Source organism: Muscardinus avellanarius (genome assembly GCF_963383645.1).
Source record: "Muscardinus avellanarius genome assembly, chromosome: X".
NCBI classification, from domain to species: Eukaryota; Metazoa; Chordata; class Mammalia; order Rodentia; family Gliridae; genus Muscardinus; species Muscardinus avellanarius.
In genome coordinates, this window is record NC_137792.1 from 25089272 (window position 1) to 25114672 (window position 25401).

Consider the following 25401-nt stretch of genomic DNA (forward strand, 5'->3'; position numbering starts at 1 on the left):
GGCTCCGACAGGAGGAACACAGGTTTGAGGACGCCTCAGCAAGTAGTGAGACTCTTATCAACTCAGGAAGACTCTGTTTTAAAACAAAATATGCAAAAGGATGGGGGTGTAGCTCATAGCTTAGAGGTAAAATGCCCCTGGGTTCAATCTCTAGTGCCATCAGAAAAAAAAAAAAAAAATCCAAGCAGGCAAATCTGAACTTAAGAACATTTTTACAAAACATCTGGCCTGGTCTCTTCTAAATGTCAGTGTCATAAAAGATGTGAAGAGGCTGTGGAAGTGTTCTAGATTAAAGGAAATGGAAGAGACGTCACAACTAAACCCGAGGCGTGACCTTTCCCTGGGAGGAAAAAAAAGCGTTTGTAAAGAATGGTATGTGCATAAATACGGGCTTTGTATTTAAATTAAATATACATACAAGTATTTATGTTATCGATGTTTAGTTTTTGAGTACGATAATGTTATTTTGGTTATATAAGAGATTATCTTTCATCTCGGAAGACACACATTGAAGTGTTTGGAAATAAAGTTCTCTTTTGCATGAAACGATCATTAAATGGGTCAGTGAAATAAAAAACCAGCTGGGTGCTGTGGTACGCGCCTGTAATCTCAGCACTTCGGAGGCTGAGACAAGAGGATGGCAGGCTCCAGGTCAGCCTCAGCAACTGAGACTCTGTTTTAAAATAAAATATAGAAAGGGCTGGGGGAAGAGTGATAACTTGGAAGAATGTCCTTGGGTTTGATCCCCAGTACCAATAAACAAACAAGCAAACAAATACATCAACATAAATACGTGCAATATATTTAACAAAACAAATATAAAGCTACATAGATACAATTAAAAAATGTGGGAGGAAAATGTTGAATTACTTGTAATTTTGCCATAAATTTGAGGTTGCTCTAAAGAAAAAACCAAGAGACTATCATGCTATAAGCTTCAAATAAGTTAAAAGTGCTGGGAAACTCATACATTTTAAATAAAATATGAAACAGCTTGAAGAAAACAGTACTCATGGAAGATAAGGACTTGAGATAAGTCATGGACCCTAGTATGGAGAACTCAGGAAATTTTGATTTCTCTATTCAGATTTTTCCTCCTATAGAATGTAAGTTTCATAAGCACCCTGTCCTTGTAAAAGCTGTAGGAACACATGTGGTACACTGAGACTTTTTTTTCCAGGTTTGGGGGCGGAACCCAGGGGCATTTGACCTCTGACCTATACCCCCTGCCCTATTTTTTTATTATTTATTTTGAAACCGGGTCTCACTGAGTTGCAGAGGGCCTCACTAAGTAGCTGAGGCTGTCCGCGAACCACGATCCTCAGGTCTCAGCCTCCCCAATGCTAGGATTACAAGCGTGCGCACCACGCCCGGCCTTTCACAGAGACTTTTAAGTGGTAAGCATCCCTCATTCTTTTTGAAGATTTGTTTCAGGATCCCTGCACATAACAGAAGCCATGGATTCTCATGTCCCTTACATAGATTAGCATCGTATTTGCATGTAGCCACACATCTCCTTCTGTATAATTTAAATCATCTCTAGATTACTTTTAATACCAAATAGTACAATGTATGTACTATATCAATAATTCTTATACTATATTGTTTAGATGATAGTAACAGGAAAAATGTCTGTGCATGTTCAGTATAGATGAATCCCCACTAAATACTTTCTAACTGTGGCGGGTTGAATCCATGGGTGCAGATCCTGTCAGGGGCACAGGGCTGACTGTACTTCAACTCTTTTGACGGATCACCTACTATGACTTCTCCCCATGTCTCACTTAAAAGAAAATCGCTGGGGTTGTATATTTAAAGAATGCCACACTCTACCCAGAATATGGCTCAGCAAAACCCCAGCCTTATCACATCTAAAGCCTTCAAAGCACAAGGACACACATTGCATTTATTTAAACACCTGTGAGTAGCTTTCAAAAAGACAGTCCTTTCTTCCTTGTTAAATGAACTTGGCTTATGCAGTTCAGGGCGGGGAAAGCGCCTTTGAATTCAGTCTTTTTTTTTCAGAGCACAAACTTAACGACACGGCCTATTTTATATTGGCACGTTATCTCTTAGCATAACTCGGTCCCTGTATTCAGTCCGGCCACACTCTTCCTGGTTCCACAAATCATGACGACCACAGCCTGATATGAACTTTAATTTGGATGCTGTAGGAGGAATGCTGCCTCTTCAGTGTTGACAATGTAAATAATTAATGCACGAGGGCTCTGAATCTCACTGCTAAAATATGCGACTTAATTTCATGTGCTTTACTTCAAAAGCAAGGAAAAGCCTGAAGTAGGAAATAACAACAGAAATATTGACACTCGGGTATTTTCTGAATTTATACACTTTTCAAAGGAATCTATTATTTTTTCATGCACTGCGCTATCATTTACAGTTCCAACAGTCCATTAGATGCATTCGGATCTCAGGTAAAGAAAGAAAATCTGACACAGAAATCGCCCTCAATCACTGAAGGGTAATAACGTCAAGAAAACAACCACAGACATAATTTTCTTCCTTTTTAACACAACAGAAATCTAGCTTTTCAAGGGTTAGCTCCTCTGGAGGGGGACAGGCTGTTCCTTACTAATCCTGATTCTTTTTATTTTAGTGTGCCTGTGTGTGTTTGTGTGTGTGGTACTGCAGATTAAACCCAGGAGCCCTTTAGCGCAGAGCTACATCCTGGCCCTTTTTGAGACAGAGAGGGTCTTGCTATATTGCTGGTCTCAAACTTGCCATCCTCCTGTCTCAGCCTCCGAATAGCTTGGATGATAGGTGTGTGTCTCTGCTACCGTGGCTTCTTGAATGTCATTGGCTATGCAGTTGGTTGTCAGGTAACTCTGGTTTTATGGAAGAGTCTCACATTCACCTCATCCCACAGCTTTCAAAAGTAGATATTCCATACAAACATATTTTGGCTTTTGCAATTGCTTCCTAAATGGTCATTCTACATATAAAATTTTACTTTGGGCCAGATATTGGTACCAGAATATATTTTATTTATGGTACTGGGGATTGAATCCAGGGGCTTTCTACCTCCAAGATATACTCCCGGCCTTATTTAACTTTTTTTTTTTAATTATGAAATAAAGCCTTGCTAGGTTGAAGAGAGTCTCACAAAGTTCCTATGGTCTCAGCCTCCTAGGTACTGGGATCACTGGCACGTGCCACCAAGCTCGGTCAGAAGACATCTTTTAAGAAATTTCTTTTTCGATCTTCTGTGATTTTCAGCAGCTCCTCAACACCAAATGAGTCAAACACTTGTGCCCAATATTTATGACACTGTAACTCCATCCTTCCTCTGCAGCCCTGTTTTCTTCTACCTTCTGCTTAAAACCTATCTTTCTACATACCTGAACAGTTTCTCCACCCTTGGCTTCTCTCTACCTTCACTTATACTATTCCTTCTTGAGCATATGCTTGCTTCTGACTCCCACTTTTGAAAATCTTTGCAATTATCAACTGGTAATAAAGCCTTCCCCGATTTCTAAAAGAAATGGAACTTTATTACTTCTATACTGTGTAATAAATAACAGGATGGTTCTCTGAGGCTAGGATCATTGCATCCCCGAAGGCAGGTGGGATAATGCCCCCTCCTGAACTGGTATTGGTGAATTCAGCTACTGAATTGAAGTGAACCACTGGCAAACAGATCTAGACAGATAAAAGCCCGGGAGTAGTTACAACACTCACCCAGAGATTCTGAAGTTTGACTGCCAACCACTCGGAGCAGCATAGGCTGACTGCTATCAGACCTCTGAAGAGAGGTAGAAGGAGAAGACACAGTGGTACCATTCACCTTGGCTTCTGCCTGGGGCTAAGGCATCCAAAAGAAAACACAATTATTTTTCCATAAGAAACACTAAAAATGTGTAAAATCAAAATGTTACAGATAGCTAGGGCACAGGAATACTGACCCTCCCTACTTAGAAACCTCAAAGATGATTACATTGGGGATATTTTACTGCAGATACAATTAACAGATATTATCTTTGGATATGAATTATGCCCCCTTAGAAAAATGAGACAGGTGACACCTGTATTTCCAGTACTTGTGAGGCTGAGTATAGGAAGATCTTAGCCTCAGCAAATCAGAAAAACTCTACTTCAAACTAAAAAAAAGGACTAATGGTATACCTCAGTGGTAGAGCACCCTGGGTTCAAGCCCCCAGTAGCACAAAAATATTTTTAACAATAAATAAAATAAAAACAAGACAAAAATCAGAGCTACAGTGGGACAAGATATAGAAATCATTAGACAAAGTCTGAAAGATTTTGCAGGTCATGTCAAAATGATGAGACCACACAAGGCATTAAAAATGTAATGAAGAATTCATATTTGGGGGAAGTTTTAAGTAACACTATAGGGAAAATATATCTCTTTATTATTTTTAAAAATTTTTATTGGTGCATTGTAGTCATACATCTTAATGGAGTACACAAGATGGTAGAGACATACACGCACACATGGGAAAACATAGCTTAACATCTTAAAATTATGTGTTAGGGATTAGAAAATGAAAAAATAAAACAAAACAAAATGGCCAAACGTATATCAAAAAGTAGAACTAATTCCAACGGAGAAAGTTCCATTTCAAAAGGTAAAATTTTCACTTACAAAGAACTACTGAAAACCTTTTGGCATTTCCCCCCCCCCTTAAGATGCATTTCACATTGGTCAAATGGAAAACATTTGGGCGGGAAGCAGTCTTGAATGAATCTAAAAAGACACATCAGGGGTCTTCCTCTTTGTGTATTCTGAAACCTAGCACTTTGCTAGGCACATTCTAAACACTTCCTAATCAAAGCCTGCCGTGCTTGCGAGAACTCCGAGTTCTGCTTTGCAGTTTTAAGCGGGGGAAATGAGATGTTTGTAAATCTCGCGGATTGGAGAGATTTGGCTCTCACTTGCTCCAGCAGCTGCCTCAGCCTGTGTAACTGTGACTCCAGCTGTTTATTGTGGTCCTCCAGGATCTGCATCCTGGCTTCCAGACGGCCTTTGTGTTGACGCAGAAGCTTCGCCTCAGCAATGAGCTCGGCATCTCGAGGACTCTGGGGAGAAGTGGGCATCATCTCTGGAGGGGACGGCAGTGGGGACAGGCCTTTATGTTCATGTTGCTGCTTCAGACGATCATATTCTGCTTGCAGGTTCCTGGTGGCATTAAGATAAAGGGGGGGGGGGGCAGAAAAGAGAGAAAATTAAATATCCTCACCAGATTTCATATAACATGGCAGATAGCTTTGACCACCACCAAATAAGAGCAAGCAGAAGAGAAGCACTAATGAATGGGTGTTATGAGGATGATCTTACCAATGTTAAAAGAACAAAATAAAACCTGAAGCTTCTGACTGCTGTGTAACGGGAGATGTTTTTCAATTTTTTTATGTTCTACTAAAAGCCTCATGAGTGCTATGTTCAGATAAGTAAGCAGCGAAGGATTTAATCATTTTGTAAATATTTCTTCATAATGTCGTGAGATTAAAATGTTATGATTTTATCAACACTTTGGTTTGCTTAAAAGAATCTCCAATATTTCCAACAGAAATGTACAAGAATACAGAGTATACCCATGTACCCACCCCTATGCTCTAGTCAGCTTAACATTTGCCATATTTCCTTCAAAAAGTATTGGAAGAAATAAAGCATGTCAGCTAAAGCCGAAAGTCCCCTGCATACCCTCCTACCTCACCATTCCCTCCTTGCCATTGTTCCCAAGGAAGGAACGCGAAACTGAACTCATGCTCATCGCTACCATCAATGCATCCACAACCGTTACATTGAACTTACTAAAGATGCTGATATTCGCCTGTTTACCTACAAAAATGGCCATTTCATGCAATTGAATGTAACAGCACTACTGTGCATGTTCTTAAACTTTACATTTAAGAACTTTATGTTTAAGAATGTACATACCGTTGATTTTCCCCTTCACACCGTTTTCGAGATTTATCCATGCCGACACGTAACAGTTTGCTATTTTACTGCTGCAAAGTATTATTTGGTTATTTGAATATGCCAACAACATTCTCCCGTCCTTGGACACTTTGGTTGTTTCCAACTTTCCACTATTACAAATACTGATGCAATGCACTGCCTTCTACCTGTGTTTTTGGATATCTGCTTAAGAGATTCTGTGCAGAATCCATCTTCATGTGGAACTGTTGGGTCTTAGCAATATCTTCAACATCACTACGTATCACAAGATGCTCTGCTAAGTGGTTTTACCAGTTTCCTCTCTCAACCACCCGTAGTGAATGGGATTTTCCTTCTAGTCTCATTCTTATCAGACATTTGTGTTTTGGGGCAATGTGATGGGTACATTTTAATTTGCACATCCCTGATTACTGTGATGCTAAATTTCTTCCATGTTAAATTGTCTTTTCAAGTTTCCATTACCCATGTTCCTGCTGGATTGTCTTTTTCTTATTAAAGTTCTTGATGTATTCTAGATGCTTATCCTTTGTCAGTTACGTGCACAGCAAATATCTCCTGCCCTTATCTTAGTAGAGCTTATCTTTATCTTTGTTCATGGAATCCTGTGGTACAAAACATTTAAATTTAACCTATTTCTCTATGATCCCTGCTATTTTCTGCTTTGTTTAAGAAAATCTTCCTTATACCTTAAAAGTTTCCAATTTTGTTTGTCTTGTTTAGGGCTTTGATTTTTCCAGAATTCATTTTGTTTAGTGTGAATATGTGATCTAATTTTCCTTTTCCCTCTTAGGTCAGCAATTAAGTCAGCTCCCTTCAGTGCAGAATCCATCTCTTCCTCCCTGACTTCTAAAAGTGTAATACATCAAGTGTCCATAAACACACAGTTGTGCTTTGGCGCTCTCTATTCTATTCTGTCCATCTGTTGAGCTTTAAATCAATTGGTATCTTTTAGGCCTTCCTATCTCCACTTCCCTTAAAATTGACTTGGCTATTCTAATCTCTTCGCTTTTCTCTATGACATTAGTATCAAATTTTTATACTTTATTAAATCCCTTGTTGAAATTTTGGGTTTGAATTATACTGAATTTTAAGAACTGATTTCTCCTGTAATCAAGTCTTTAGATTCAGGAATGTGGTGCAATTCCTCATCTATCAATTTTTCATTTTATGCTAATTAATCATGTTTTCTATTCTATTGGAAATTTTCTCTTGCTTTTCAGGGTGAATGCTTAAATTTTTTAACTTTACCATTCTAAAATAAGATTTTAAGTAGATAATAAATGTATTAAATACAAAGTAAATATATTTTAGATCTGTATAGGATTTCCTTTGTGATACCACTTTAATTGTATATCAAAAGTTTGAATATATATCAATTGATTCAATTCAGTTGCTTACATTTTAGAGTCTTTACTGAGATGTTTTAATTTAATCCAAAGTCACTTAGGAGTGTAGATTTAACATTTCCAAATACTTTTCATTTATCCTTTTGGTATATATTTATCTTTGCATTTTAATCAGAGAACACCTATATGATACTGATTCTTTGGAACGTAGCAATACTTCTTTTTGTGACCTAGTTGATAGTCATTTTCAAAAAAAAATGTCAGAGAGTACTTAAAAATGTATGTTTAGTTGGGCATAGTGGTGCAAGCCTGTAATCCCATCACTTGGAAGGCCAAGATAGGGGTATCACAGCTTTGAGGTTAGTGTACAACTACTTGGCAAGAAAAGGGCTGAGGGCATAGCTCAAAAGTAGCATGTCCTTGTGTTCATTCTCTAGTACTACCAAAAAAGAGTCTATTTTCCCATTTGGAGAGCAGCCTTGATAAAGTATAATAATTTTATTGTTCAAATTGCCTATATCTTTGCTAATATTTTGATTCTTTGTAGATTTCAATTTTTATTAGAGGAATGTTTAAATATAATGAGTTTGTTAGTTTCTCCTCTTAATTTTGTTGAAATCCACTTTATTTTGGGGTGTACGCAAGACCTTGATTATTCTTGGATTGTTTCATATGTACTGTGTCTTTTTGTTCCTAATAATTATTGCCACAGATTTTATTTATGTGTTTCTATGACTATTACACTTTCCTTCAGTTATATTTGATGGTTGGTCAAGGAAATAAAAAGAGTACTAGCACATGCAGTGTATCTATCTTCATACCTGCAAAATTCACCATTGCCAAACTATGGAACCAGCCAAGATGTCCATCAACAGATGAATGGATTACAAAACTGTGGGATATGTACACAATGGATTTTTACTCAGCCATTAAAAAAAACTCATTTACATCATTTTTAGGGAAATGGATGGAACTGGAGGACATTATGCTAAGTGAGATTAATCAGTCACAAAAAATAAGAAATCAGATGCTTTTCCTAATATGTGAAAGCTAAGGAGAAATGGGTCATAGGAGGAACTCTAGATGAAAAAGGAAATCCTACAGAGAAGCAAAGAAAACAACCTAAATTATGGGATGGGAGGTGGGAAGAAGGAAATTCTCTAAAACACACAAAGTACTTAAACGTATCGAAGTCAACCACTAAGCCAAGCAAGGGAAGGAGGGATGGGGAGGGAATGGGGTGGGAATTGGGTAGGGGTTAAATTGGTGATGTGTACATGTATGTACACACAAGTTTTTTACCCCAATATAATGTATGAATATAATGTACCAATAAAAATTAAAAAAAATAAAATTTAAATATCCACATTAAAAAAAAGAATACTAGCACATGCAAGGTTTTCAAATGCTTTAGGATTTATTGTGAACACAGTTCCAATTGAGGACACTGACACTTTGTGTGTGTGTTCTTTGCACTATACTCCTAGCCCTACTTTTTATTTTTTATTTGGAAACAGGATCTAAGTTGCTGATGCTGATCGCAAACCTTTGATCCTCCTGTCTCAGCCTCCCAAATACTGGGATTCTAAGCATGTACCACCGTACTCGCCTGAGGACACTTTTGATATTTGATGCTCAGTGACTGATTAGAATTCTTGGCATCTTCCTCTCAGTTATAATAAATATCAGAATTACATGATAGACTTCAGTTTTTCATAGGCAGCATTTCATCAGGCTAGAAAAATTCCTACCTATAATGCAGAAGATTTAGAGAAGACATTTGAGAAAAAAAGTTTGAGAAAATTAGGAGATGCAAATGGTGAGCAGGAAGGAAGTTTTCCCATTGTCTAGTCTGAGAAAGTCAGATAATCTGATGACCAGGTTTCCTATTAAGAAAATATTTTCTGTTGTTCTCAATCTCGGAGATACATTCCACAAAGGATGACATGCATTCCCAAATCATTAGTTTCAAAATGTTGGATCTCTACAACAAAGCGGAATTAATATCCAGTAAATCCAACATACTTGTGATCTGTTGTTGTTTGTTTATATAGCTTTACCCTGTATCTCATGTCACAAGTTTTTCAGGAATTTATTTAAATTCATGCAGAAAGCCAAAAGAAACTCATTTTCATCTATAGAAACAGAATCTGGAATCTGTAATGGTTAAAATCCTATCAATCTTCAGGGACAGTTGCTGGCACAGTTTATTTCATAGCAACCTACATGAAAAACGATAGCAAATAATAACAGCAAACTGCTATCATTGTTTGACAAATAATAAGAACTTTATCCAAATAAGTTTGTGTTTAGCTGGATTTCATGAACTGGTCTCTCTAGCTTTGAACCAATGTATGTAGTTTTCCATATTTATTCAATCCAATTTCTGACCCCTCAACAGCAATGAGGTAGCTGTTTCTATGAACCTGAAGCAGGAGCTAATGTTCACAAGGTCTCATTCCACAGGAACTACCTTCTTAATTTTCCCTTTCAGTTACTCATTTAAAAAAAAAAAAGTCTTGGGTGTATTCATTTCGAGTCACCCCTCCATGCCAGTCTGGTATGGAGCTGTATTTCTATTTTCTGTATTTCTATAATTCTAATAAACTTCTTTTAATCTTCAGCAAAAAAAATAAAAATAAAAAATAAATAAATAAATAAATAACTTTCACTGAAATATTCCAAGCCAGGCAAGGTGGCACATGCCTGTAATCCTAGTACTTGGGAGGCTGAGACAGGAAGATGACATATTTGAAGCCAGCCTCAGAAATTCAGCAAGACATTTAGCAGCCTAGTGAGACTCTAGCTCATCGGTAAAAGATCCCTTGATTCAATATCCGGTACCAAAAAAACAAAAAAATATTCAACACATTTTTTTAAAGTAGAATCTTATTTCAGCTTCTTCTTTCCACATTCATGATGTTCCTTGACAAAGCACTGCTTTTAGATGTGGACTTCGGGAGAGGACAGCAAATTATCACCGTCTTCCCACCTACTCTTCCGAAAGGCACCATGAGGGCATGAGCTTTCCTAGAGAGCTCTTCCTTGGTATCTTTATCTTGTGGGTCTGTGTCTTTGTACAGGAAACATGGCTTACTATATACAACACACTGCATTTCTGTTTTTGTTTCCTCATGAAAAACAGAAAAAGCTCCTTTTAATCAGCCAGGCCTTCTCAAAGCTGAGTTGTGAAGAATACAAATTGCTCTTCTGTAGGTCTTTCTCTCCTTCCCAGATGTTTAAAATTTCTCTTGGGAGGCCATTTACTTAAAGACTCACATCCTCCTTCAATTATAGAAGAAGCCCAGATATCATAGCTTCAAATATTGCTTCACGCCATTTCCTTTACTCTCTTCTTCTAGAAGCCCTCAGTGATGCCCTCAAATAAATCCCTTAAGAATATGTGGCAAGGCATGCTTTAGAGCCTGGGATCCACTCTCCTCTTACTGGCTCATGTGTATGTCTTATCTTCTGCTCTTAGTGTTGTACACAGTAAGGCCCTCAGCACCACCTTCTAATTCCCTTACCTTCTTTGTGTTCAGACTAGAATTCATCCTGTCTATATTGAGTTTAGGAACTTATTTATCGAGTATTTTATTTTTAGGCTATTTTAGTTGTTTTACTTTAGTCTTATTTTTATTTTCTAGTCGTTTTTATTTTCTTGCCTTGCTATACAGGGGCTCTTAAGCTAGCTTGGCTGGCTTCGAACCTGCGCGATCCTCCTGTCTCCGCCTCCCAAGCGTGGGGATTACAAGCGTGCGCCACCACGCCCGACCTGTATATTTAATCTTTATTGCACTGTTTTATTATTTTATTTTCACATAGACTTAAGCCTTCTTTTGATGGTTAATTTTTTAAAGAGGGGAGCCATCTCATTTCTTTAGTGTTTTGGATTCTGGTTTAGAGACATTTTGAAAGGGTAGATACTGTGTTCTTTATATTTTCCTCTCCTTCTAAACTCACCTTTCTCTGTGACTGCACCTACCCACCACTTAGAAGCCCATCATCTACAACCAGATCTCATAATGGTAGTAGCTACTTCTAGGTTGAGTAATGGGTGATAGCACTAATTCCATCCCTAGGCAGGAGGCAGATTGGTTCAGACCCTGGCTTCACGGCTGTTCTTCTGTGTACGGTACTCCTCCCTATTCATTAGGCCCAAGGCTGCATATAAACCAGGGTCACTGTACCCCAGAATTACACTCACACGTCTTTTTATTTTTTTGTTTTAAAAGAAGGTCTCACTAGGTTGCTGAGAGTCTCTTCAACTTGTGATGCGGTCTCAGGAGAGTGTCCCAATTGGTAATGGGCTTATAGCACTGTGCCACTGTGCCTGGCTTCAAAATCAGTTTTGTTCATGTTCAAGCGTAAGAGTATTATGCGTATGAATCTCTTCAGGGGTGTTTTGTGGGGCGCTGACTGCAAAGAGTAATCTTGGCTCTGGGCCCCTACCTTGTTGGAAGTGTGTATGCACATGCATGTGCATGTGTGTTACTAGAGATTGAACCCAGGGGTATTCAATCTCCAAGCTGCACCCCCAACCCTATTTTATTTTTATTTTGAAACAGGGTTTCGCTAGGTAAATGAGAGTTTAACTATTTGCTGAGGCAATCCTCAAACCTGGGATCCTCCTGTCTCAGCTTCCCCATACCTGACGTAGAAGCATTTTAATCGCTATGCTGACAAGAAGAACTGAAAACCTACAAATTAGCTCATATATTGCTCACCATTACTTGCTTTGCTTCTCCCCCTTCTTCTCCACAGAGATGTTCACTTTGTTTGTTTTAAAGCCCAGCTATGCTGGGCATGATGGTGCACGCTGGTAATCCCAGTACTTGGGAGGCTGAGATAGGAAAATTGCAGGTTTGAGGCCAAGCTGGACTCGGCAATTTATTGAGGTCCTGCAACTTAATGAGACCCTGTTTCCAAATAAGAAATAAAATGGGGCTGTGGGTGTAGCTCGGAGGTAGAATGCCCCTGGGTTCAATCTCTGTCTGTCTGTCTGTCTGTCTGTCTGTCTGTCTCTCTCTCTCTCTCTCTCTCTCTCTCTCACACACACACACACACACACACACAGTTGTCTTTTTCATTCCATATGTTATCTATTGCCAGATAAATGTTAGGAGCAGAGGAAGAAGCCTAAAAGTAAGAGTTAATCTTATCTTAATCAGAGGCTTCCAGTACACATTGATTTTATAGATGTACAGTCAAGGTTCCCTTAGCACTAATTCACACTTTAATTCACTAGCCCAGAATTCAATGAGTCTCCTCACTGAATCTTTTTCCGAAACAAACATGTGAGAAACATAGGCTTCATGATATGTTCAATAATAGACGGGACTGTGAGAGACTATTTTTCCTTCCTGAGACTCTGGGGCAGGACAAACTATCATGCCAAAGTTTCTAAGCCAGAAAATGCTCAAAAGATGTAGCTTAGGGCAGGGGAAGTAGCTCAGTGGTCGACTGCTCACGTAGCATATGTCAGATTCTGGGTTCAATTCCCAGTACTAAAAAAAAAAAAAAGATTGACTTTGAAGGTATTTAAATATGTTCATGGAAGGTATGTAAGTATGTTCATGAGGATTACTGAGAATAATTGACGCTCTAAAGGTTGGTGGAGATGACTTTTCCTGAAGGGTTTCCTTCCTTCCTTCCATCTTCTTCTTCTTCTTTTTTTTTTTTTTCTTTTTTTTGCAGTACTGGGGATGGAAGCCAGGGGCATTCTACTCCCGAGTGACAACTCAGACCTATTTTTATTCTTTATTTTCAAACAGGGTCTCACTGAGTTGTAAGGGCCTCACTAAGTTGCTGAAGCTGTCCGTGAATCGAGATCTTCCTATCTCAGCCTCTCAAATGCTGGGACTACAAGCGTGCGCCACCACGCCCGGCTCCCCGAAGGTTTCCTAAGCAATGCAGTTGTGATCACAGAATCAGCCATGTTAGGGCATACTTTTATTAGAGGTTGGGAAATGGAGCCATTTTGCCCATATGAATTAAGCTGTTTTCTTATATCTAAGAACATATTTGTAAGTATATTATTAGATTCTGTTGACAACATTTATAAATGATTGATAACAGCACTCTTCCAAGGAGGGTTGCTTCAAAGTTTAGCTGTAAGTAGACAATTCACTCATCGTCACAGTTGCCTATCCACTTCCATTGTTATTGATTGATATTTTGCTTTTCTTGAAGCTGTATTTCTCCCTCCTACTGATTCTCCAACTGTTAGGATATAGTCATGGAGTCATTTCAATACATGTCAGTGATCAGGGAAGGACTACATAGAAAATCTATTTACATTCTTGATTGTCTTGTAAATTATATTTTTCTGGTAGCTTCCTAAAGAACACTAATTCAAATTCACCACACCATGGCTTCTGTCACTACAGTTTCTTCTCACAGCCAGACATCCTAAAAAAAAGTTTCCCATCCATTATTAATTTCTTATTCTCTATAGAGCTAAAAACTCTTTTCCATTCTACAACTATGCTGATGTAACTGATTAATTTTATATCATAAAGTATCTAAACATGGTTGTCCAGATATAAATTTACATGTAAAAAACTTTCCTAACCAACAACTAATGGATAGAAAGAGAAAAATCAAGTTGGCGAACTATGTCTATCTCCTGCAAACATAGGTACCTGGCTCCTTGAGCAATGATTTAGGATTGCTCCCGGCAATTATAACCAATATATATGACAAAGACCACGCGCCAATTTTTTTCATAATTTCTATTCATGTACAGAGGCTAAGTAATTTCAATGTAGGTCATCTACTTCTTTTTCTTCTTATGGTACTGGGAATTGAAGCCAGGCATGTTCTACCTATGAGCTACACTTCCAGTCCTATTTTATGTTTTATATTGAAATAGGGTCTCACCAAGTGGCCGAGGCTGGCCTTAAAATGGTGATTCTCCTATCTCAGTCTCCCAAGCACTGGGGTTACATGCATGTAACCGCCTGGCTAAGTCATTTATTATTTAAATCGAACTTCCCTTCTATGTGTAATAATATATTTGTGTAACAGTAGTTTTGAAATGAAGAAATGAAGGTCACTTCCTAGTGATCAAAGTCTTAAACCATATTATATGTTAAGTTGTATACCAAAGCAGGAACAAAAAGAGGATCTATTTCAGGATATAGAACAGCTATAGAGGTTTACATCTAAAAGAAATAGGCCCAAAGAAATCCTGTTTGCCATCGTATGTTATTAAAAGCAGTTAAATCATCCCCACCAAAATCTAGATTCAGGCAAATGTAATAAATCATATAACACTATTATAGTAACTATAAATTTAACAAATTAACAGCTTCTTAAAAAAAGACAAATTATTCTGCCAGCATGATACAATTTTAAAAGTGGAAAAAAATTAAAAGTAGAAACTGCACAGAGGCTTTTTAATCACAAGAAACAAAAAAGCTGCACTGTAAGCCGGGCGTGGTGGTGTACACTTGTAATCCCAGTACCGAGAAAGCCGAGACAGGAGGATTGCAGTTTTGAAGCCAGCCTCAGCAATTTAGCAAGGCTCTCTTTTGGTGTGATACTGTTTTTTGTTTGTTGGTTTCTCTGTTTTTTGCAGGTTTGGGGATGGAACCCAGGGGCATTTAGCCTCTGAGCCACACCCCCTGCCCCATTTTTTAATCTTTTATTTTAAAACAGGGTCTCACTAAGTTGCAGAGGGCCTCACTAAGTAGCTGAGGCTGTCCGCAGACTGCGATCCTCCAATCTCAGCCTCCCGAATGGTGATACTGTTTTAAAATAAAATAAAATGGGGCTAGGAATGTAAGTCAGAGGCAGAATGTCTCTGGGTTCAATTATAAGTACCATGAGATAAGGAATAATTAACACTGTAAAATTTTATTAAGAAGTACCCCTAAACAATGTAGAAAAAAATATATGTACATGCATTGGCCTTATCCACGTTAATTAAGGAGACTCTCACAGAAGGGGTCATAAGAGCGTGCATATTTGGAGCGTTAAGCAAAATAGTAAAAATGGCAGGACTCCCCCAACCCTGGACTTTTGCTTCTAATTCTTTTCTCTTAACATTGTCATCCTTTCAAGCATTTGGGTCTCTTAACACCAACCTCTTCCCTACTGAAATTTGCTTAGTATAAAGGTTTTATATAAGACACTTAAGATTTACTGGGATTTTATAATAATATACCATTTCTTCCAGTGATATCTGCATTTTAAAAGAGATGTCAAAGCATGTAAAGGAAAAAAAAAAACCTTTGTTGCATCAGGAAAAAGATTGAAAAATTTAATTTTTTGACACGTGGTCCTTTTTGGTGACTTTTACCACCCGTGGCTGAGGAGGAGATTAGAGCAGGGCTTGAGAGATAGTTGTGGAATAAGAAAAACCTTTTTTTACTCCTTGCTGACAAGAGGCAACACTGACAAAAGCATCGATTCCAATGTGAGGATCAATGAGACAATATGATCCATATTCTATGTGTAAAACCTTAGATTTGGAAACACACTATCAAAAGGTAAACATGTAAATTATTTGAAATTAGAGCAATTTATTACGACTTACTGAGCTTGGCAGAAAATACACATACACAGTGCCTAGAAAGTGGTTTATCATTCATGGGGCATGGCGGCGCACGCTTGTAATCTCAGTACTTGGGAGGCTGAAACAAGAGGATCACAGGTTTGTGGCCAGACTCAGCTACTTTGTGAGGCCCTCTGCAACTTAATGAGACCCTGTTTCAAAAATAAAGAAGAAAAAAATAGGGCTGGAGGTGTAATTCAGAGGTAGAATGTTCCTGGGTTCAATCCCAGTACCACAAAAAAAAGTGGTTCATCATTCAATATTGTTCCTATAGTACTCGAGTTCTAGATTGTAGCATATTGTAGCTATTCAAACTTTTAGAATTATGTTTTTCCCATAGTCTGTGCTTTAGTAAAGTGTATCACAGCTGAGAATTCTGGGAAAATTGAGATGATTGAGCATTACAAGGATAAGAATTCTTTAGATTTGATCAAATATGCTAGGCATGTGATAAAACTGCCAGATGATATCACGGCTGGAATAAAATGTTTGGGCCAATTATACAAGGTTAATGCATATAGGCATGGTCTATTTCCTGGATCTGCTCCGGACACTCAGATCTATGTCCTCCTGGAATCCTAAGACATAGAACTTGACAATATTCTTTGTCTTTACTAGCTCAAATATTTGTAACAAATTCCCAATCAGGGACTAATACCTTATTTTGTACAGAATAAGTATATGAATTAAAAGTTCAACACAAGAAGGGGAGAATTGATTAAGAAAACCAACTGGTTATATCTGGAAATAAGACAAACAAAACCCAAAACGTAAATGGCAGTAACTGGTCTTCACTATTTCAAAAGGCAAAGTCGGAAAGAAGAGGCTTTAAAGGTGGCTATTATTAAAGGTGGCAACACTGGGAAAAGTGCATTTCAATTGCGCTACTCAATTTGAAAATGAGTAGAGCAAAATATCAAACTTCCACTGTCTGTGGTCAGCAAAAAGCCCTAACAGTTTCTAGAATCAAAAATTTCACCCTTGTGTATTCTAGCTTGACTTTTTCATGCGTAGTTAGACTCACCCTTAAGTTCTCCTCATTAATTTGACCTGATCGTCTATTTTTCATTTTCTGTCATGTACTGCTGAACACACTTGCCATTCCTGATCATATGACCTACTGTATTACAATGACAGAAACTATAGAATCATTTCCTTAAAATAAGTCCTTAAAATAAGTCCCAGTACTTAATCAAGAATGTTCATAGCAGAATTATCTATTAATAGCCAATAAGTGGAAAAACCCAAATATCTATCAATTGATAAATATAGATCTAAAAAAGCTGTAGCAAAGCAGGAGCAAAAACAGGGTCTACTTTGGAAAGTGGAACAGCTACAAAGGGTTGAGTCTAAAAGGAATAGGCCCAAAGAGATTCTACTTTGCTGTCATTTGGTATTAAAAGCAATTATACCATACCCAACAAAATCTAGATTCAGGTAAATGTAGTAGATCTTATGGAACTATTATAGTATATTCATGCAATGAAATATTATTTAGTACTGAGAAAGAATGAAGTACTAATACATGCTACAACACTGATGGCCCTTTATAATATTAGGTACAAGGCGAAAAGCCAGTCAAAAAGTCCATCCATATATTGTATGATTCTCTTTATATGAAAGGTCCAGAATAAGCAAAGCCAGAAAAATGAGTAATTGTCTGTGGCCGGGGCCAGAGCTGGAGGTGTTTGCAGGATAAAGAAGTGATTGAAGATGGGTACTGGGTTTCCTTTTGGGGTGACCAAAAATACACTGAAACTGAATGTGTGATGATGGCTGTGGAACTTTTATGACTACTCCAACAACCACAGGCAAACTATAGGACACGTGAATTATGTCTCAATAAAGAGCTTATAAAAAATTAAGTTCTAGCCAGGTGCACTGCTGCGTGCCTATAATTCCAATGACTGGGGAGGCTCAGGCAGAAGGATCACATGTTCAAAGCCAGCTTGGGCAACTTAGTGAGGCCCTGTTTCAAAAATAAAAACAAATATGGGCTGGGGACATAAGTACAATGGTAGAGTGCCCCTGGGCTTAAACACCAGTACTGCAAAAACAAAACAAAACAAAGAACAATGTTCTCAATTCAAAAACCTTTCTCATAGCACAGAAGAGATTGTTTCCTCTGTGAAAACAATCTTCGAGTGTTCTTTCTCACTATGGAGGAATGAAGCTTTACCCCATGTACATATAAGAAAAACGGCATGCATAAGCCTATGTAAACACATAATATTTTCAAGTCATGAGTTTAAAAAAGAGCCCCCAAATAAGCCTAAAAAACGCTCAATTCTAGCCGGGCGTGGTGGCGCACGCTTGTAAATCCCCGTGATCAGGAGGCTGAGACAGGAGGATCACACAGGTTCAAAGCCAGCCTCAGCTACTTAGTGAGGCTCTCAGCAACGTAGTGAGACCGTTTCCAAATAAAATATAAAATAGGTCTAGTAGTGTAGCCTGGAGGTAGAAAGCCCCTGGGTTCCACCCCCAGTACCACACACACACACAAAAAAAAATGCTCAATTCTGGGTTACCTTATACAACCCAGATGTTTTCATTCTAATGGAAAATGATATCACAACCTAAATGGATATTATAAGAATATAGAGGAAATATAAAATATAAAAAATGAGAAGCACAAGGGAGACCAACGAATGTCAACTCCCAAATCCACCAGGCAAGAGGCAAACTACAAAGGGCATTCATTCATTAATACAACACATTTACGTAGTCAGAAGGGTGCAGATAACGGTATCCAAGACGCTGTCCCTTACCCTGGAAGAGTTCACTTTCTAATGTGTGGGATAGAATGTAGTTCCACCATGATAACAACTTTTACACAGATGCAAACGACTGGGAATCGTGCCCATTGCTGAAGCTAGAAATACAGGTTACTTCTATCTTTGAAATGATCATCTTGATTCACTAGAAAATTACAGGAAAAGAATCATACAGATTTACTGATGACCTATAGTTACAGTAGAAAGAGTGGTACCATAAGGCAATGTGGAATCTGGAGATACAAAACAGAAGAACCAGCACAAAAGCCCTTCCATGTATTGTATGATTCTCTTCATATGAAAGGTCCAGAACAGATTTTTACTATATTAGCTAATATAATAAAAATAAGATAGATGATGTTAGCCATCTGTAGAAGCCATCCATTCACCTAAGTGGCAAACACCAGGAAAACATTTCTAAATGGGCTGCTCATGGAGAAGTAAATGGTATACCCAATTACACTCGAGTACATCAGGAGGCCCTTGTCTTTCTTTTATATATGCTGTCTTCCTAGGAGGACTCCCATTGTGCCCCCAGGCTTTTACTTCCTCTAATACTGTGACTCCCCGTCATCTACAACTCATTGATCCTAACCCAGATGTGTCTTCTAAAACATCACACCTATAGTTCTGACATCCTCCTGGATGGCTCAATTAGCCTTGGGCCTTATGAACTGGAACTTGCTAAGCATCAACCCACATAAGGTTAATACATTTGTCATTCATCATCCTCTTTAAAATTTCAGTGCCGAGCAGGAAGTCAGCTTCCTAAAGTACCACCACATAGGAGCATTTACTAGTATAAATATTTGTTTTTGGTTTTATTTTGCTTTGCGACTAGGGATTGGACCCAAAAGCATTCTAACTCTGGGTGACACCCCCAGCCCTTTTATTTATTTATTTATTTATTTATTTATTTATTTATTTATTTATTTATTTATTTTGGTGGTACTGGGATTGGAACCTAGAGGCTTTCTACCTCCAGGCTATACTCCCAGACCTATTTTATATTTGGAAACAGGGTCTCACTAAGTTGCCGAGAGCCTCACTAAGTAGCTGAGGCTGGCTTCAGCTGTGTGATCCTCCTGTCTCAGCCTCCCAAGTGTGGGGATTACAAGCGTGCACCACCACGCCCGGCTTTGTCCTTTTTATTTTGAAACAGGATCTCACTAAGCTGCTGAGGTAGCCTCAAACCTGGAATCCTCCTGTCTCAGTGATCTCAAATTCCAGGATTTCAGGTGTGTACCACCATGCCTGGCTAGCTAAACATCTTTTAAAATTATACTTTAATCTTACTTTGACTTGAAAGCTACACCTGCACTCCTGTTAAAAGATAAAGAGGGAGACATATCTTCCCATGTTTTGATTATACACTTTTACATCATGATCCAGTAGATTCTTCAAGCCACGTCAGGTCTTTGTGGTTAACTACTAGATTCATTAATAATTGTGACAGAAACAAAAAACTTGTTATCTTTGGTTAATCTCTTTCAAAGTTCAGTAAACAGGAACTACAGACAGTAAGTTGCTTTTATTTTTGCTGGTGAAAACTGTAGTTAGTGGTTTGGCTGAAAAGCCAGGTTATTCCATGGTATTTTTGAAAAGATAAAGGTATACAGAATTTTCAGTGGTCACAGGAGATGACTTAACCTTTGAACTTTCTAGACTAAAACTTTGTGGTCTCTAGCTGTATAGGGCAATTGCTTCACTACTTGAGCATATAAAAAGCTATTTTTTATGAGAGAACTCCAGGATTTACCCGTAGGTACCTGCACAGATACTGCCTCTGATAGCCCTAGAAAGACACGGCCTAGACATTTTAACACCTATGACAGAAAGCAAACCGTTCAATCTTCTTTGGCTGGTTTCCAAAGTTCAGTACACACTACAGTCTCTTTATAAAAAGTTACAATGGTGCTTGAAGTCAGTGAAGTGTGAGCAACACTGGGTTAAACAAAACTCATCACGTTTCTTTACTTTGAAACTCCTTTATGCAAATGCTAATGTAATTATGACTTTCCAGTACAAGTGCTTCTAAAACTTATCCATCCTTGGAATCATTTCTCATAAAAGTATCTCAAAGGTGTTCTGCAGAATGTATTTTGAGGAACAGTAACCTTTATCCTCAGAGAACTGCCATCATTTCTTTGGTCTTTAATGCGAAGCTTTCTGCAGTTACCAAAAGCTACCTTAACTTTCCCTTGGTCTTGTCATAAAAATGTTAAGAACACTGGCCAATAATTATACTAAATGGAACACTAGTTACGAGTTCAGGATCACTTGAGTTTGAATCTAGATCCCAGTCTTTGCTATACTATGTCTCTTTCATAGGCTTGTTATAATGATTAAAGAACAGTTTTAGTTCATAGCAAACACTCACATGACACTATTTGTTTTTCTTGTTACTATGTAGAACCAGAAAAGTTTAAGAGTGTTTCCTTAGGATCACATAGCTCCTTTCATCCAATAGAGAAAGGTTCTGTTTCCTCTTATACCCCTGACTACAGGAAAGCTTTGGCCAAATTTGAAGCTCAGCTATGCTAATCCCAACTATGCCCATTGACCTACTACATATACTGCAGAAATATTATTGCTATGACATTTAAAAATATATCCTTTTTGAAAAGCAAACACATAAAATATAGGAAATTTCCACTTGGATATACTTGGACAAACAGAACTTAGTAAACCCGGTATATGCTTTTATTTTTCTATCGACAAGCCCTACTTTGCAAATCAGTAGTTTTTCCTACGAGCACTATATTGTTTTGTTTTTATTTTTGGTGCTTGGGGCCTCATGTATGCTAGGCACGTACTCCATGACTGAATTATAGGTATACTGAGATATATTTTGAGACAAGATCTGAGCTCTGGATGGCTTCAGATTTGCAATCCTCTTGCCTCCACCTCCCGAGTAGCTAGGATTACAGGTGTGCTTATTACTATTATTATTATTATTATTATTATTATTATTATTAGTGTGAGTGTGTGTGTGTGTGTGTGTGTGTGTGTGTGAGAGAGAGAGAGAGAGAGAGAGAGAGAGAGAGAGAGAGAGAGAGAGAGAGAGATAGAGATAGATAGATATGCTGGAGATTGAACCCAGGGGCATTCTAACTCTGAACTACACCTCCAGCCCTATTTATTTTTACTTGAACACAGAGTCTTGCTAAGTTGCTGAAGGCATCATCAAGTTGGTAAGGCTGGCTTGAAACCTGCAATCCTCCCGTCTCCGCCTTTGAAGTACTGGGATTACAGGCATGTGCCACCATGCCCAGCTTCTTTTTTTTATTTTTAATGATCATTTTCAAGATCCCCACTTTGAAAATTCCACATCTCTGGATTTCTCTCTCAGCTTCCTCCCCATCCTCCATTCATTCATGATCTTCCAATTTCTCCATCCCGCTTCACTTGCCATCACTAAGAAATCCTCAGATCAGAACCTGGCCATCTTTCAATGGACTGTTTGACCATACCTCTACCAAAATCCACGGCGTTAGCTCCATCTACAACTATTTTTCTCGCTCTTCCCTTAAGCTGGATATAGTCGCACACACCTGTAATCTCGGCACTTAGGACACTGAGGCAAGAGGCTCACAGGTTTGAGGCCAGTGTGAACAACTTAATGAGACCTTGTCTCAAAATTAACAGAAGAAAGCGGGGGCTGCATCTAGATTCAACTCCCAGTAAAACACACACACACACACACACACACACACACACACACACACACACACACCTGTTCACACAGTCATATGCACACAAACACACACACACCTTTGACTGCTTAAATGCCGATAGGATAAAAATCCAAGCTCCTTAGTATTATTTACAAAATCCTTTAAACAGTCATCTCCACGTACCATCCCACTGTTCTCTTTTTCTCTTCTTTCTATGGTACACATTATTCACTGCTCCATCAGCCTGGAAAATCCATCTTTTACTTCTCGCAGCCTGGCAATCTCCTGTTTACTCTTCAGCCTTAAATCCCCTTTGTAAAGATCTCTCCGCTCTCTCAGACAGAATTCATCATTCACTCTCTGCCCTCCAGAGCACTTGTTTCACTGACTTACAATGAGTTGTTTACATTCTAATATCTCTTATTAAATTTTGAGCTCCGTGAGGGTCAGAACCAAAGCTTATTCACCTTTCTAATTTTTGCAGTTTTAAAGCCAAATTAAGCACTCAGTAACTCGCTATGATATCGGACGGTATTTTTATCCTTTGGTTTTTACGGAAAGGAAGTAAAGAAAGCCATGGCTGTAATCAATTCTATGATAGCAGGATGGTCTGGCCACAAGGAGACTGAGGGTCTTCATGGCAAACCGAAAATGGGAAATTGGGTTGTCAGAACTTCAGCTGTCATCTAGCCAGTCTCGGGAGATGGGAGCTGTACCCATTAGTTTTGAATATTCAAATCACCAGACAGACGGGCTTCATTTTTTCTGAAGTATGTAGGAGTCTTTATGGCCTTCCAATTTCTTATGCAAATATGATTCTAAGCAAATACAATTTAATTTTTCATCTGATTCCTATGATGTCAAATTCTAAGACGAAGGCCCCTGGAGTGGAATGACAACTCGGGTCTTTAAGAAACACCCAGTCCTCATTTTAATAGCTCTAAAACGTGTACTTAAAATTCAGGCTGTTCCACACACAAAAAAGTTTTAAAGTAACCTCAATACATTAACTACAAGGAGACAGTTTTAAAGAGCGATAATTAGGATACAGGGAGAAATAAATTGCTGTTCTGGGCTACCCATTCACACCCATGAACTGGAAGCCATGAATCAGTCCCCTCAGACTTTAATTAACTCGGGATAAACTGAAGCAAATGTAGTTATATATCAGACCTGCTGGTTAGACTCTGAGCCTGAGTCACGAGGACACCACCTCTACCACGTGTACCTGTTCTCTCGGGCTAAGGAGAGCCGAGACGGTTGACCCAGTTCACCCACAGCTTGTTAAATGCAGCACGCTTGCCCTTCAACTCTTCTTCATCCTTGCCATAAAAGGTCTTGGCTGTCTGATTTATGCGGTCAAAGGAGCTCCCGTTATCTAAAAAAGGCTCTGCAGCTCTTTGTTTTGGGGCTCGTGTTGCCAAGTGACATGAAGGCCTACTTCATTAACTTTCTCATCTACTGCTCCAACTTGAATAAATGTGGCAACAGCTGTGGGAAGCAGCCTCTACTCATTTCCAGTGGTGCCTACTAGAGTTTTTCTTTTTTTGGTACTGGGGATTGAATCCAGGGGCATTCTACCTACCCTACTTTATATTTTTTGTCTTGGTGCTGGCCTCAAACCTGAGCTCCTCCTGTCTCAGTTGCCTGAGTACTGAGATTATAGGCATGCCCCACCATGCCTGGCTCTACTAGACATTTTGACAGTGACTTCATTATCCTGCCTCCTTTCCTTACACCTACCAGTCTTCAAACAAACAAACAAATAAACAAACAAAAGGTGGTCCTTCTTCTACTCAAGGCCAGGGTTTCTCCTCTATACTTGGACCCTTACTCCCTCTCCCACCATCCCACCTGTCTCTTCTGGAAAAAAAATGTTCTTATCTTTCTCAAGCTCTCTTCCTCTCTTCTTTTGGCACATTCTTCCAGCAAGTGGAAAGTAATTAGACAATTTTAAGTAAAAGGAACAGGCAAGAGCAAACACTATATAACAATGTGTGAAATAATCCTGACAAACATATTTGCAAATATATGCATATGTAGCAAATTGCTCACAAGGACACAAAAGAAGCCAATAATGGTGGCTGCCTTCACAGTTGGAACACCACAATCTGGGGATAAGGCTGGAAAGAGACTCCATTTTTCTCTCTACGCTGTTTCGAACCCTTTGGATTTTGTATAATGCATATATTTTCTGTTAAGATTAAATGAACATTTCAATGTTCACAGTTTCCAGAGTTCTACCAAACTTAGTGTTCTCCTTGTCATATATACCCCCTGGGTAAATTCACTCTCACTGTTTGAGCAACCACCTATGAGCCAGTGACTCACAGGTCTCTTATCTCTGCCTCTTTACCCTCCTGTAAGCTTCTCAGTTCTACTTTTCACAGATTGACAGACAATTACATGTAGGGAAGCCAATAGGACCTCTACACAAACTCTCAGGTACCCCATCCATCACCTTGTAGCTACTTGGCCCTTAGGAAGCACCTTCATAATTACTGCTAAATTAAAGGCCAGGTGTGCTACTCCTCCTTGTTCCAACTGCAAGTAACTCTCATCTTGCAGTGTATAAACCAGTCCTTGGGAATCATCCCTTCCCTCCCAAGATCCATTGAACCAGCTCTGCCTGTCCCCTGAAATATGACTCAAATCCAGCCTTTTGTCCCTATTTCTATTACCTTACTTAAGGCCTTAATTATTTCTTTCCTGAGCTCCCATGGGTTCCTTATTCCAGCATAGCCCTTCTCCAAAGTCACCCTCCACAGAGCTGTCTGAATCTAAGTGTATTATATAAGCTACATGCATAGAAGAGGGATGGGCACAGGGGAGAATTCAAGGGCCTCCCTACTGGCTGATACTTTAGAGGGGCTCCCTGTCCCAGGTGAAGATGCAAAAATCTCTTTCACATGGCACCACACCCTTCATGACTGGGCCTTGCACACTTGGCCAGCCTCACAGCCTCCCATTCTTTCCTTGTTAAAAAAAAGTTAACACAACGGCTCATTCTCCAAATATCTTCCATTATTGTTCCCCGATAGTATGTTTTTTATTCATCTTTGACTGGGGATGTCCACTACTGACCCCCTACAGCTTGCATATC

At 38.8% G+C, this 25401-nt stretch overlaps 1 protein-coding gene across 6 annotated transcripts in view; it reads right to left on the reverse strand.

Moving 5' to 3' along the window:
* Window positions 1–25401, reverse strand: part of DMD (dystrophin) — a gene marked incomplete at both ends in the record, with an annotated part of 2101015 nt that overhangs the window by 23924 nt on the left and 2051690 nt on the right. For all 6 annotated transcript variants that reach the window (XM_080719244.1, XM_080719243.1, XM_080719246.1 and 3 more), the window contains 2 exons: window positions 3700–3823; window positions 4915–5158. In XM_080719244.1, the coding sequence (XP_080575370.1) occupies window positions 3700–3823; window positions 4915–5158 (368 nt within the window). The remainder of the gene's footprint in view (window positions 1–3699; window positions 3824–4914; window positions 5159–25401) is intronic.